This window comes from Heptranchias perlo, unplaced genomic scaffold, assembly GCF_035084215.1.
Source record: "Heptranchias perlo isolate sHepPer1 unplaced genomic scaffold, sHepPer1.hap1 HAP1_SCAFFOLD_642, whole genome shotgun sequence".
Taxonomy (NCBI): Eukaryota; Metazoa; Chordata; class Chondrichthyes; order Hexanchiformes; family Hexanchidae; genus Heptranchias; species Heptranchias perlo.
In genome coordinates, this window is record NW_027139669.1 from 86,109 (window position 1) to 100,992 (window position 14,884).

Below are 14,884 nucleotides of genomic sequence, written 5' to 3' on the forward strand. Positions count from 1 at the left end.
ATTCTATGATTCTATGATTGATTCTATGATTGATTCTATGATTCTATGATTGATTCTATGATTCTATGATTGATTCTCTGATTCTATGATTGATTCTATGATTCTATGATTGATTCTATGATTCTATGATTCTATGATTGATTCTATGATTGATTCTATGATTGTATGATTGATTCTATGATTCTATGATTCTATGATTGATTCTATGATTGATTCTATGATTGTATGATTGATTCTATGATTCTATGATTGATTCTATGATTGATTCTATGATTGTATGATTGATTCTATGATTCTATGATTCTATGATTGATTCTATGATTGATTCTATGATTCTATGATTGATTCTATGATTCTATGATTGATTCTATGATTCTATGATTGATTCTATGATTCTATGATTCTATGATTGATTCTATGATTGATTCTATGATTCTATGATTGATTCTATGATTCTATGATTCTATGATTGATTCTATGATTGATTCTATGATTCTATGATTGATTCTATGATTGATTCTATGATTCTATGATTCTATGATTGATTCTATGATTCTATGATTGATTCTATGATTGATTCTATGATTCTATGATTGATTCTATGATTCTATGATTCTATGATTGATTCTATGATTGATTCTATGATTGATTCTATGATTCTATGATTGATTCTATGATTGATTCTATGATTCTATGATTGATTCTATGATTCTATGATTCTATGATTGATTCTATGATTGATTCTATGATTCTATGATTGATTCTATGATTCTATGATTGATTCTATGATTCTATGATTGATTCTATGATTCTATGATTGATTCTATGATTCTATGATTCTATGATTGATTCTATGATTCTATGATTGATTCTATGATTCTATGATTCTATGATTGATTCTATGATTCTATGATTGATTCTATGATTCTATGATTGATTCTATGATTGATTCTATGATTCTATGATTGATTCTATGATTGATTCTATGATTCTATGATTGATTCTATGATTGATTCTATGATTCTATGATTGATTCTATGATTGATTCTATGATTCTATGATTGATTCTATGATTCTATGATTCTATGATTGATTCTATGATTGATTCTATGGTTCTATGATTGATTCTATGATTGATTCTATGATTCTATGATTGATTCTATGATTGATTCTATGATTCTATGATTCTATGATTGATTCTATGATTCTATGATTGATTCTATGATTGATTCTATGATTCTATGATTGATTCTATGATTCTATGATTCTATGATTGATTCTATGATTGATTCTATGATTCTATGATTGATTCTATGATTGATTCAATGATTGATTCTATGATTGATTCTATGATTCTATGATTGATTCTATGATTGATTCTATGATTCTATGATTGATTCTATGATTGATTCAATGATTGATTCTATGATTGATTCTATGATTCTATGATTGATTCTATGATCCTTGATCTGATATCTCGATACCTCAATCACTTGTTGTCACCCCCCTCTCTCACCTACCTTTACAGGCCTTCCTGTGAGTGAGGGACTTGTTTGCGTCCCTGGCGTAGCCGTCCCGGCAGTAGTGACAGTGACGTCCTGCCGTGTTGTGGCGACACTTCAGGCAGACGCCTCCGCTGGTCCGTCCCAGCGCCTCGTAGAGAGCGACACTGAATCGGCAGCGGGTCGAATGACGATTACAGTCACAGGCTGCGTCAGCATGCGGAAAATCAAAACACGGAGGACTCTGTTTAAACATCTCTCAGGCGGATAGTTAAACAAAACTCTTTGCCGCCCAGAGCGCCCGCCCAGACACTGGCAAACGACTCAATATTCAACCAATGGGGCCACGCACCATTCTAAAACCAGGGGACGCCCAGGTAAATCATGGCAACCCTTCTGCTGACCAGGCAGGCATTGGGGGGTGGGATAGTGCAGTACGGGAGCGAGGGCGTCGAAGGAGGGCGATAAGCTCTCATTTATTCAGCAGGGTGAGGGTCACTCGCTGTGTAACTGTACAGAGTCCCTGTTTATTCAGGGTGAGGGTCACTCACTGTGTAACTGTACAGAGTCCCTGTTTATTCAGGGTGAGGGTCACTCACTGTGTAACTGTACAGAGTCCCTGTTTATTCAGGGCGAGGGTCACTCACTGTGTAACTGTACAGAGTCCCTGTTTATTCAGGGTGAGGGTCACTCACTGTGTAACTGTACAGAGTCCCTGTTTATTCAGGGTGAGGGTCACTCACTGTGTAACTGTACAGAGTCCCTGTTTATTCAGGGTGAGGGTCACTCACTGTGTAACTGTACAGAGTCCCTGTTTATTCAGGGTGAGGGTCACTCACTGTGTAACTGTGCAGAGTCCCTGTTTATTCAGGGTGAGGGTCACTCACTGTGTAACTGTACAGAGTCCCTGTTTATTCAGGGTGAGGGTCACTCACTGTGTAACTGTACAGAGTCCCTGTTTATTCAGGGTGAGGGTCACTCACTGTGTAACTGTACAGAGTCCCTGTTTATTCAGGGTGAGGGTCACTCACTGTGTAACTGTACAGAGTCCCTGTTTATTCAGGGTGAGGGTCACTCACTGTGTAACTGTACAGAGTCCCTGTTTATTCAGGGTGAGGGTCACTCACTGTGTAACTGTACAGAGTCCCTGTTTATTCAGGGTGAGGGTCACTCACTGTGTAACTGTACAGAGTCCCTGTTTATTCAGGGTGAGGGTCACTCACTGTGTAACTGTACAGAGTCCCTGTTTATTCAGGGCGAGGGTCACTCGCTGTGTAACTGTACAGAGTCCCTGTTTATTCAGGGTGAGGGTCACTCGCTGTGTAACTGTACAGAGTCCCTGTTTATTCAGGGTGAGGGTCACTCACTGTAACTGTACAGAGTCCCTGTTTATTCAGGGCGAGGGTCACTCACTGTGTAACTGTACAGAGTCCCTGTTTATTCAGGGTGAGGGTCACTCACTGTGTAACTGCACAGAGTCCCTGTTTATTCAGGGTGAGGGTCACTCACTGTGTAACTGTACAGAGTCCCTGTTTATTCAGGGTGAGGGTCACTCGCTGTGTAACTGTACAGAGTCCCTGTTTATTCAGGGCGAGGGTCACTCGCTGTGTAACTGTACAGAGTCCCTGTTTATTCAGGGTGAGGGTCACTCGCTGTGTAACTGTACAGAGTCCCTGTTTATTCAGGGTGAGGGTCACTCACTGTAACTGTACAGAGTCCCTGTTTATTCAGGGCGAGGGTCACTCACTGTGTAACTGTACAGAGTCCCTGTTTATTCAGGGTGAGGGTCACTCACTGTGTAACTGCACAGAGTCCCTGTTTATTCAGGGTGAGGGTCACTCACTGTGTAACTGTACAGAGTCCCTGTTTATTCAGGGTGAGGGTCACTCGCTGTGTAACTGTACAGAGTCCCTGTTTATTCAGGGTGAGGGTCACTCACTGTGTAACTGTACAAAGTCCCTGTTTATTCAGGGTGAGGGTCACTCACTGTGTAACTGTACAGAGTCCCTGTTTATTCAGGGTGAGGGTCACTCACTGGGTAACTGTACAGAGTCCCTGTTTATTCAGGGTGAGGGTCACTCGCTGTGTAACTGTACAGAGTCCCTGTTTATTCAGGGTGAGGGTCACTCACTGTGTAACTGTACAGAGTCCCTGTTTATTCAGGGTGAGGGTCACTCACTGTGTAACTGCACAGAGTCACTGTTTATTCAGGGTGAGGGTCACTCACTGTGTAACTGTACAGAGTCCCTGTTTATTCAGGGTGAGGGTCACTCACTGTAACTGTACAGAGTCCCTGTTTATTCAGGGTGAGGGTCACTCACTGTGTAACTGTACAGAGTCCCTGTTTATTCAGGGTGAGGATCACTCACTGTAACTGTACAGAGTCCCTGTTTATTCAGGGTGAGGGTCACTCACTGTGTAACTGTACAGAGTCCCTGTTTATTCAGGGTGAGGGTCACTCACTGTGTAACTGTACAGAGTCCCTGTTTATTCAGGGTGAGGGTCACTCACTGTGTAACTGTACAGAGTCCCTGTTTATTCAGGGTGAGGGTCACTCACTGTGTAACTGTACAGAGTCCCTGTTTATTCAGGGTGAGGGTCACTCACTGTGTAACTGTACAGAGTCCCTGTTTATTCAGGGTGAGGGTCACTCACTGTGTAACTGTACAGAGTCCCTGTTTATTCAGGGTGAGGGTCACTCACTGTGTAACTGTACAGAGTCCCTGTTTATTCAGGGTGAGGGTCACTCACTGTGTAACTGTACAGAGTCCCTGTTTATTCAGGGTGAGGATCACTCACTGTGTAACTGTACAGAGTCCCTGTTTATTCAGGGTGAGGGTCACTCACTGTGTAACTGTACAGAGTCCCTGTTTATTCAGGGTGAGGGTCACTCACTGTAACTGTACAGAGTCCCTGTTTATTCAGGGTGAGGGTCACTCACTGTGTAACTGTACAGAGTCCCTGTTTATTCAGGGTGAGGGTCACTCACTGTGTAACTGTACAGAGTCCCTGTTTATTCAGGGTGAGGGTCACTCACTGTGTAACTGTACAGAGTCCCTGTTTATTCAGGGTGAGGGTCACTCACTGTGTAACTGTACAGAGTCCCTGTTTATTCAGGGTGAGGGTCACTCACTGTGTAACTGTACAGAGTCCCTGTTTATTCAGGGTGAGGGTCACTCACTGTAACTGTACAGAGTCCCTGTTTATTCAGGGTGAGGGTCACTCACTGTAACTGTACAGAGTCCCTGTTTATTCAGGGTGAGGGTCACTCACTGTAACTGTACAGAGTCCCTGTTTATTCAGGGTGAGGGTCACTCACTGTGTAACTGTGCAGAGTCCCTGTTTATTCAGGGTGAGGGTCACTCACTGTGTAACTGTACAGAGTCCCTGTTTATTCAGGGTGAGGGTCACTCACTGTGTAACTGTACAGAGTCCCTGTTTATTCAGGGTGATGGTCACTCACTGTGTAACTGTACAGAGTCCCTGTTTATTCAGGGTGAGGGTCACTCACTGTGTAACTGTACAGAGTCCCTGTTTATTCAGGGTGATGGTCACTCACTGTGTAACTGTACAGAGTCCCTGTTTATTCAGGGCGAGGGTCACTCACTGTGTAACTGTACAGAGTCCCTGTTTATTCAGGGTGAGGGTCACTCACTGTGTAACTGTACAGAGTCTCTGTTTATTCAGGGTGAGGGTCACTCACTGTGTAACTGTACAGAGTCCCTGTTTATTCAGGGTGAGGATCACTCACTGTGTAACTGTACAGAGTCCCTGTTTATTCAGGGTGAGGGTCACTCACTGTGTAACTGTACAGAGTCTCTGTTTATTCAGGGTGAGGGTAACTCGCTGTGTAACTGTACAGAGTCCCTGTTTATTCAGGGTGAGGGTCACTCACTGTGTAACTGCACAGAGTCCCTGTTTATTCAGGGTGAGGGTCTCTCACTGTGTAACTGCACAGAGTCCCTGTTTATTCAGGGTGAGGGTCACTCACTGTGTAACTGTACAGAGTCCCTGTTTATTCAGGGTGAGGGTCACTCACTGTGTAACTGTACAGAGTCCCTGTTTATTCAGGGTGAGGGTCACTCACTGTGCAACTGTACAGAGTCCCTGTTTATTCAGGGTGAGGGTCACTCGCTGTGTAACTGTACAGAGTCCCTGTTTATTCAGGGTGAGGGTCACTCACTGTGTAACTGTACAGAGTCCCTGTTTATTCAGGGTGAGGGTCACTCGCTGTGTAACTGTACAGAGTCCCTGTTTATTCAGGGTGAGGGTCACTCGCTGTGTAACTGTACAGAGTCCCTGTTTATTCAGGGTGAGGGTCACTCGCTGTGTAACTGTACAGAGTCCCTGTTTATTCAGGGTGAGGGTCACTCACTGTGTAACTGTACAGAGTCCCTGTTTATTCAGGGTGAGGGTCACTCGCTGTGTAACTGTACAGAGTCCCTGTTTATTCAGGGTGAGGGTCACTCACTGTGTAACTGTACAGAGTCCCTGTTTATTCAGGGTGAGGGTCACTCACTGTGTAACTGTACAGAGTCCCTGTTTATTCAGGGTGAGGGTCACTCACTGTGTAACTGTACAGAGTCCCTGTTTATTCAGGGTGAGGGTCACTCGCTGTGTAACTGTACAGAGTCCCTGTTTATTCAGGGTGAGGGTCACTCACTGTGTAACTGGACAGAGTCCCTGTTTATTCAGGGTGAGGGTCACTCACTGTGTAACTGTACAGAGTCCCTGTTTATTCAGGGTGAGGGTCACTCACTGTGTAACTGTACAGAGTCCCAGTTTATTCAGGGTGAGGGTCACTCACTGTGTAACTGTACAGAGTCACTGTTTATTCAGGGTGAGGGTCACTCACTGTGTAACTGTACAGAGTCCCTGTTTATTCAGGGTGAGGGTCACTCACTGTGTAACTGTACAGAGTCACTGTTTATTCAGGGTGAGGGTCACTCACTGTGTAACTGTACAGAGTCCCTGTTTATTCAGGGTGAGGGTCACTCACTGTAACTGTACAGAGTCCCTGTTTATTCAGGGTGAGGGTCACTCACTGTGTAACTGTACAGAGTCCCTGTTTATTCAGGGTGAGGATCACTCACTGTAACTGTACAGAGTCCCTGTTTATTCAGGGTGAGGGTCACTCACTGTGTAACTGTACAGAGTCCCTGTTTATTCAGGGTGAGGGTCACTCACTGTGTAACTGTACAGAGTCCCTGTTTATTCAGGGTGAGGGTCACTCACTGTGTAACTGTACAGAGTCCCTGTTTATTCAGGGTGAGGGTCACTCACTGTGTAACTGTACAGAGTCCCTGTTTATTCAGGGTGAGGGTCACTCACTGTGTAACTGTACAGAGTCCCTGTTTATTCAGGGTGAGGGTCACTCACTGTGTAACTGTACAGAGTCCCTGTTTATTCAGGGTGAGGGTCACTCACTGTGTAACTGTACAGAGTCCCTGTTTATTCAGGGTGAGGGTCACTCACTGTGTAACTGTACAGAGTCCCTGTTTATTCAGGGTGAGGATCACTCACTGTGTAACTGTACAGAGTCCCTGTTTATTCAGGGTGAGGGTCACTCACTGTGTAACTGTACAGAGTCCCTGTTTATTCAGGGTGAGGGTCACTCACTGTAACTGTACAGAGTCCCTGTTTATTCAGGGTGAGGGTCACTCACTGTGTAACTGTACAGAGTCCCTGTTTATTCAGGGTGAGGGTCACTCACTGTGTAACTGTACAGAGTCCCTGTTTATTCAGGGTGAGGGTCACTCACTGTGTAACTGTACAGAGTCCCTGTTTATTCAGGGTGAGGGTCACTCACTGTGTAACTGTACAGAGTCCCTGTTTATTCAGGGTGAGGGTCACTCACTGTGTAACTGTACAGAGTCCCTGTTTATTCAGGGTGAGGGTCACTCACTGTAACTGTACAGAGTCCCTGTTTATTCAGGGTGAGGGTCACTCACTGTAACTGTACAGAGTCCCTGTTTATTCAGGGTGAGGGTCACTCACTGTAACTGTACAGAGTCCCTGTTTATTCAGGGTGAGGGTCACTCACTGTGTAACTGTGCAGAGTCCCTGTTTATTCAGGGTGAGGGTCACTCACTGTGTAACTGTACAGAGTCCCTGTTTATTCAGGGTGAGGGTCACTCACTGTGTAACTGTACAGAGTCCCTGTTTATTCAGGGTGATGGTCACTCACTGTGTAACTGTACAGAGTCCCTGTTTATTCAGGGTGAGGGTCACTCACTGTGTAACTGTACAGAGTCCCTGTTTATTCAGGGTGATGGTCACTCACTGTGTAACTGTACAGAGTCCCTGTTTATTCAGGGCGAGGGTCACTCACTGTGTAACTGTACAGAGTCCCTGTTTATTCAGGGTGAGGGTCACTCACTGTGTAACTGTACAGAGTCTCTGTTTATTCAGGGTGAGGGTCACTCACTGTGTAACTGTACAGAGTCCCTGTTTATTCAGGGTGAGGATCACTCACTGTGTAACTGTACAGAGTCCCTGTTTATTCAGGGTGAGGGTCACTCACTGTGTAACTGTACAGAGTCTCTGTTTATTCAGGGTGAGGGTCACTCGCTGTGTAACTGTACAGAGTCCCTGTTTATTCAGGGTGAGGGTCACTCACTGTGTAACTGCACAGAGTCCCTGTTTATTCAGGGTGAGGGTCTCTCACTGTGTAACTGCACAGAGTCCCTGTTTATTCAGGGTGAGGGTCACTCACTGTGTAACTGTACAGAGTCCCTGTTTATTCAGGGTGAGGGTCACTCACTGTGTAACTGTACAGAGTCCCTGTTTATTCAGGGTGAGGGTCACTCACTGTGTAACTGTACAGAGTCCCTGTTTATTCAGGGTGAGGGTCACTCACTGTGTAACTGTACAGAGTCCCTGTTTATTCAGGGTGAGGGTCACTCGCTGTGTAACTGTACAGAGTCCCTGTTTATTCAGGGTGAGGGTCACTCACTGTGTAACTGGACAGAGTCCCTGTTTATTCAGGGTGAGGGTCACTCACTGTGTAACTGTACAGAGTCCCTGTTTATTCAGGGTGAGGGTCACTCACTGTGTAACTGTACAGAGTCCCAGTTTATTCAGGGTGAGGGTCACTCACTGTGTAACTGTACAGAGTCACTGTTTATTCAGGGTCAGGGTCACTCACTGTGTAACTGTACAGAGTCCCTGTTTATTCAGGGTGAGGGTCACTCACTGTGTAACTGTACAGAGTCACTGTTTATTCAGGGTGAGGGTCACTCACTGTGTAACTGTACAGAGTCCCTGTTTATTCAGGGTGAGGGTCACTCACTGTAACTGTACAGAGTCCCTGTTTATTCAGGGTGAGGGTCACTCACTGTGTAACTGTACAGAGTCCCTGTTTATTCAGGGTGAGGATCACTCACTGTAACTGTACAGAGTCCCTGTTTATTCAGGGTGAGGGTCACTCACTGTGTAACTGTACAGAGTCCCTGTTTATTCAGGGTGAGGGTCACTCACTGTGTAACTGTACAGAGTCCCTGTTTATTCAGGGTGAGGGTCACTCACTGTGTAACTGTACAGAGTCCCTGTTTATTCAGGGTGAGGGTCACTCACTGTGTAACTGTACAGAGTCCCTGTTTATTCAGGGTGAGGGTCACTCACTGTGTAACTGTACAGAGTCCCTGTTTATTCAGGGTGAGGGTCACTCACTGTGTAACTGTACAGAGTCCCTGTTTATTCAGGGTGAGGGTCACTCACTGTGTAACTGTACAGAGTCCCTGTTTATTCAGGGTGAGGGTCACTCACTGTGTAACTGTACAGAGTCCCTGTTTATTCAGGGTGAGGATCACTCACTGTGTAACTGTACAGAGTCCCTGTTTATTCAGGGTGAGGGTCACTCACTGTGTAACTGTACAGAGTCCCTGTTTATTCAGGGTGAGGGTCACTCACTGTAACTGTACAGAGTCCCTGTTTATTCAGGGTGAGGGTCACTCACTGTGTAACTGTACAGAGTCCCTGTTTATTCAGGGTGAGGGTCACTCACTGTGTAACTGTACAGAGTCCCTGTTTATTCAGGGTGAGGGTCACTCACTGTGTAACTGTACAGAGTCCCTGTTTATTCAGGGTGAGGGTCACTCACTGTGTAACTGTACAGAGTCCCTGTTTATTCAGGGTGAGGGTCACTCACTGTGTAACTGTACAGAGTCCCTGTTTATTCAGGGTGAGGGTCACTCACTGTAACTGTACAGAGTCCCTGTTTATTCAGGGTGAGGGTCACTCACTGTAACTGTACAGAGTCCCTGTTTATTCAGGGTGAGGGTCACTCACTGTAACTGTACAGAGTCCCTGTTTATTCAGGGTGAGGGTCACTCACTGTGTAACTGTGCAGAGTCCCTGTTTATTCAGGGTGAGGGTCACTCACTGTGTAACTGTACAGAGTCCCTGTTTATTCAGGGTGAGGGTCACTCACTGTGTAACTGTACAGAGTCCCTGTTTATTCAGGGTGATGGTCACTCACTGTGTAACTGTACAGAGTCCCTGTTTATTCAGGGTGAGGGTCACTCACTGTGTAACTGTACAGAGTCCCTGTTTATTCAGGGTGATGGTCACTCACTGTGTAACTGTACAGAGTCCCTGTTTATTCAGGGCGAGGGTCACTCACTGTGTAACTGTACAGAGTCCCTGTTTATTCAGGGTGAGGGTCACTCACTGTGTAACTGTACAGAGTCTCTGTTTATTCAGGGTGAGGGTCACTCACTGTGTAACTGTACAGAGTCCCTGTTTATTCAGGGTGAGGATCACTCACTGTGTAACTGTACAGAGTCCCTGTTTATTCAGGGTGAGGGTCACTCACTGTGTAACTGTACAGAGTCTCTGTTTATTCAGGGTGAGGGTCACTCGCTGTGTAACTGTACAGAGTCCCTGTTTATTCAGGGTGAGGGTCACTCACTGTGTAACTGCACAGAGTCCCTGTTTATTCAGGGTGAGGGTCTCTCACTGTGTAACTGCACAGAGTCCCTGTTTATTCAGGGTGAGGGTCACTCACTGTGTAACTGTACAGAGTCCCTGTTTATTCAGGGTGAGGGTCACTCACTGTGTAACTGTACAGAGTCCCTGTTTATTCAGGGTGAGGGTCACTCACTGTGCAACTGTACAGAGTCCCTGTTTATTCAGGGTGAGGGTCACTCGCTGTGTAACTGTACAGAGTCCCTGTTTATTCAGGGTGAGGGTCACTCACTGTGTAACTGTACAGAGTCCCTGTTTATTCAGGGTGAGGGTCACTCGCTGTGTAACTGTACAGAGTCCCTGTTTATTCAGGGTGAGGGTCACTCGCTGTGTAACTGTACAGAGTCCCTGTTTATTCAGGGTGAGGGTCACTCGCTGTGTAACTGTACAGAGTCCCTGTTTATTCAGGGTGAGGGTCACTCACTGTGTAACTGTACAGAGTCCCTGTTTATTCAGGGTGAGGGTCACTCGCTGTGTAACTGTACAGAGTCCCTGTTTATTCAGGGTGAGGGTCACTCACTGTGTAACTGTACAGAGTCCCTGTTTATTCAGGGTGAGGGTCACTCACTGTGTAACTGTACAGAGTCCCTGTTTATTCAGGGTGAGGGTCACTCACTGTGTAACTGTACAGAGTCCCTGTTTATTCAGGGTGAGGGTCACTCGCTGTGTAACTGTACAGAGTCCCTGTTTATTCAGGGTGAGGGTCACTCACTGTGTAACTGGACAGAGTCCCTGTTTATTCAGGGTGAGGGTCACTCACTGTGTAACTGTACAGAGTCCCTGTTTATTCAGGGTGAGGGTCACTCACTGTGTAACTGTACAGAGTCCCAGTTTATTCAGGGTGAGGGTCACTCACTGTGTAACTGTACAGAGTCACTGTTTATTCAGGGTGAGGGTCACTCACTGTGTAACTGTACAGAGTCCCTGTTTATTCAGGGTGAGGGTCACTCACTGTGTAACTGTACAGAGTCCCTGTTTATTCAGGGTGAGGGTCACTCACTGTGTAACTGTACAGAGTCCCTGTTTATTCAGGGTGAGGGTCACTCACTGTGTAACTGTACAGAGTCTCTGTTTATTCAGGGTGAGGGTCACTCGCTGTGTAACTGTACAGAGTCCCTGTTTATTCAGGGTGAGGGTCACTCACTGTGTAACTGTACAGAGTCCCTGTTTATTCAGGGTGAGGGTCACTCACTGTGTAACTGTACAGAGTCCCTGTTTATTCAGGGTGAGGGTCACTCGCTGTGCAACTGTACAGAGTCCCTGTTTATTCAGGGTGAGGGTCACTCGCTGTGTAACTGTACAGAGTCCCTGTTTATTCAGGGTGAGGGTCACTCACTGTGTAACTGTACAGAGTCCCTGTTTATTCAGGGTGAGGGTCACTCACTGTGTAACTGTACAGAGTCCCTGTTTATTCAGGGTGAGGGTCACTCACTGTGTAACTGTACAGAGTCCCTGTTTATTCAGGGTGAGGGTCACTCACTGTGTAACTGTACAGAGTCCCTGTTTATTCAGGGTGAGGGTCACTCACTGTGTAACTGTACAGAGTCCCTGTTTATTCAGGGTGAGGGTCACTCACTGTGTAACTGTACAGAGTCCCTGTTTATTCAGGGTGAGGGTCACTCACTGTGTAACTGTACAGAGTCCCTGTTTATTCAGGGTGAGGGTCACTCGCTGTGTAACTGTACAGAGTCCCTGTTTATTCAGGGTGAGGGTCACTCTCCGTGTAACTGTACAGAGTCTCTGCTTATTCAGGGTGAGGGTCACTCACTGTGTAACTGTACAGAGTCACTGTTTATTCAGGGTGAGGGTCACTCACTGTGTAACTGTACAGAGTCCCTGTTTATTCAGGGTGAGGGTCACTCACTGTGTAACTGTACAGAGTCCCTGTTTATTCAGGGTGAGGGTCACTCACTGTGTAACTGTACAGAGTCACTGTTTATTCAGGGTGAGGGTCACTCGCTGTGTAACTGTACAGAGTCCCTGTTTATTCAGGGTGAGGGTCACTCACTGTGTAACTGTACAGAGTCACTGTTTATTCAGGGTGAGGGTCACTCACTGTGTAACTGTACAGAGTCCCTGTTTATTCAGGGTGAGGGTCACTCACTGTGTAACTGTACAGAGTCCCTGTTTATTCAGGGTGAGGGTCACTCACTGTGTAACTGTACAGAGTCACTGTTTATTCAGGGTGAGGGTCACTCACTGTGTAACTGTACAGAGTCCCTGTTTATTCAGGGTGAGGGTCACTCACTGTGTAACTGTACATAGTCCCTGTTTATTCAGGGTGAGGGTCACTCGCTGTGTAACTGTACAGAGTCACTGTTTATTCAGGGTGAGGGTCACTCACTGTGTAACTGTACAGAGTCCCTGTTTATTCAGGGTGAGGGTCACTCACTGTGTAACTGTACAGAGTCCCTGTTTATTCAGGGTGAAGGTCACTCACTGTGTAACTGTACAGAGTCCCTGTTTATTCAGGGCGATGGTCACTCACTGTGTAACTGTACAGAGTCCCTGTTTATTCAGGGTGAGGGTCACTCACTAACTGTACAGAGTCCCTGTTTATTCAGGGTGAGGGTCACTCACTGTGTAACTGTACAGAGTCCCTGTTTATTCAGGGTGAGGGTCACTCACTGTGTAACTGTACAGAGTCCCTGTTTATTCAGGGTGAGGGTCACTCACTGTGTAACTGTACAGAGTCCCTGTTTATTCAGGGTGAGGGTCACTCGCTGTGTAACTGTACAGAGTCCCTGTTTATTCAGGGTGAGGGTCACTCACTGTGTAACTGTACAGAGTCCCTGTTTATTCGGGACGCGTTAACCCTAACCCTCTCCCCTCGCCAAACGCGCGCCCACTCACCTGCGCACTCGTGGGCATCGCTCGCTGTGGCCCTCTGCCACGGACGGTCGCGGTAAAACCTTTGGCACTCCTGGCACTCGCGCCCGGCCGTCTGGTGCCTGCAGTCGCAGCGGGCCGCGCCCTCCCCGTTGGCGCCCGACCGGGGGCAGCGCGAGGCGTGACCGTTGCATTTGCAGCGGCCGCGCGCCTGGAAGTCGGAGACGGAGTAGTAGGGGCGGCGGGGAGGAGGGGAGGGGGCGCCGGAGCGGGCGAGGGAGGCGCCCGGGCGCCCGCCGGGCGGGCGCAGGCCGCTGAAGACCACCCGGAGGTGGGTCGCCGTCACCCATTCGCGCAGGAGGGGGCTGGAGTCCAGGCGGGCGGCCGTGACTCCCGCCCTGAAGCTCACCGCCCCTCCCCCGGCGGGGCGAGGGCGGCTGTGGGCCCCCGTGCAGCGCGCCCGCCCCGCGGCCCCCCTCGCCCGCTCGGGCCGCCCGTAGACGTCCCGGCAGCGGGCGGAGTGGAAGCTGAGGGGCGCCCAGCTCCTGCCCCCGTCCCCCGACTTGTAAATGGCCGTTGACTCCGGCAGAGCCGTGCAGAAACGCAGACTGACCCGGGAGAGCTCGTAGGCCCGCCCCAGCGGCAGGGTGAGGGTCACGGTCCGCGGGCGGCCCACTCCGTCGCCGCTCCCCCTCGGCCCCCCCTCCGACTGCCAGCACGTGGGGCTCCCCGGGTCGTGGGGGTCAGTCAGGAGGGAAGGCGGGTGGCGCCGGCCGGCGCCCTGGTCGTCGCAGAGCTGGCAGGCCGCGCCCGAGCCGGTCCCGCGTCGGGCGCCTATCTGGGAGGGGCGGCAGAAGAGGGCGGGGCCCCGCCCGCAGATGCTGGAAGCACGAACTGGGCGCCCCAGGGCGGCGTTGACTATCTCGGGCTCACAGCGACGGGCGAGTCCCGTCCCGTGGTAGCAGGGGTCCCTGGGAGACCCCGCGGGGCGCGGGCGGCGTCCGTGGGCTCCCAGGGCGAGCAGGCAGGCGCAGAGCGGGAGGAGCGGGAGTCGTCGGCAGGCCATGGCGGCCTCGTCTCGCCTCGCCTGCGGAGAGAAGGTGAGAGTTAGTGCGTGGAGGTCGGGGGGGGGGGGGGTCAGGGGTCCTGACCTCTGACCTCTCCCGTGACCCTGGGGTTCAAATCCAGCCCACCGCCACCCCCCACCCCCCCCGCCAGACAGAGAGAGAGAGAGAGAGGGGGAGGGAGAGAGAGAGAGGGAGGGAGAGAGAGAGAGGGAGGGAGAGAGGGAGAGAGGGAGGGAGTGAGTGAGAGAGAGGGGGACGGAGAGAGGGAGGGAGTGAGTGAGAGGGAGGGAGAGAGAGAGAGGGAGAGAGAGAGGGAGGGAGAGAGAGAGAGAGAGGGAGAGAGAGAGAGGGAGCGAGGGAGAGAGACAGAGAGAGAGTGTGAGAGAGGGGGATGGAGAGAGGGCGGGAGTGAGAGAGAGAGAGAGAGGGAGAGGGAGGAAGAGAGGGAGGGAGAGAGGGAGGGAGAGAGAGAGAGAGGGAGAGAGAGAGAGAGTGCGAGAGAGGGGGACGGAGAGAGGG

At 48.8% G+C, this 14,884-nt stretch overlaps 1 protein-coding gene across 1 annotated transcript in view; it reads right to left on the reverse strand.

Annotated features, from left to right (window-relative positions):
• Positions 1–14,364, reverse strand: part of LOC137318079 (netrin-1-like) — a 52,507-nt gene extending 38,143 nt beyond the window's left edge. The window contains exons 1-2 of the mRNA XM_067981046.1: positions 13,323–14,364; positions 1,521–1,709 (exon numbers count right to left, since the gene is read on the reverse strand). Coding sequence (XP_067837147.1) covers positions 1,521–1,709; positions 13,323–14,364 — 1,231 coding nt within the window. The remainder of the gene's footprint in view (positions 1–1,520; positions 1,710–13,322) is intronic.
• Between the last annotated feature and the right edge of the window lie 520 nt (positions 14,365–14,884).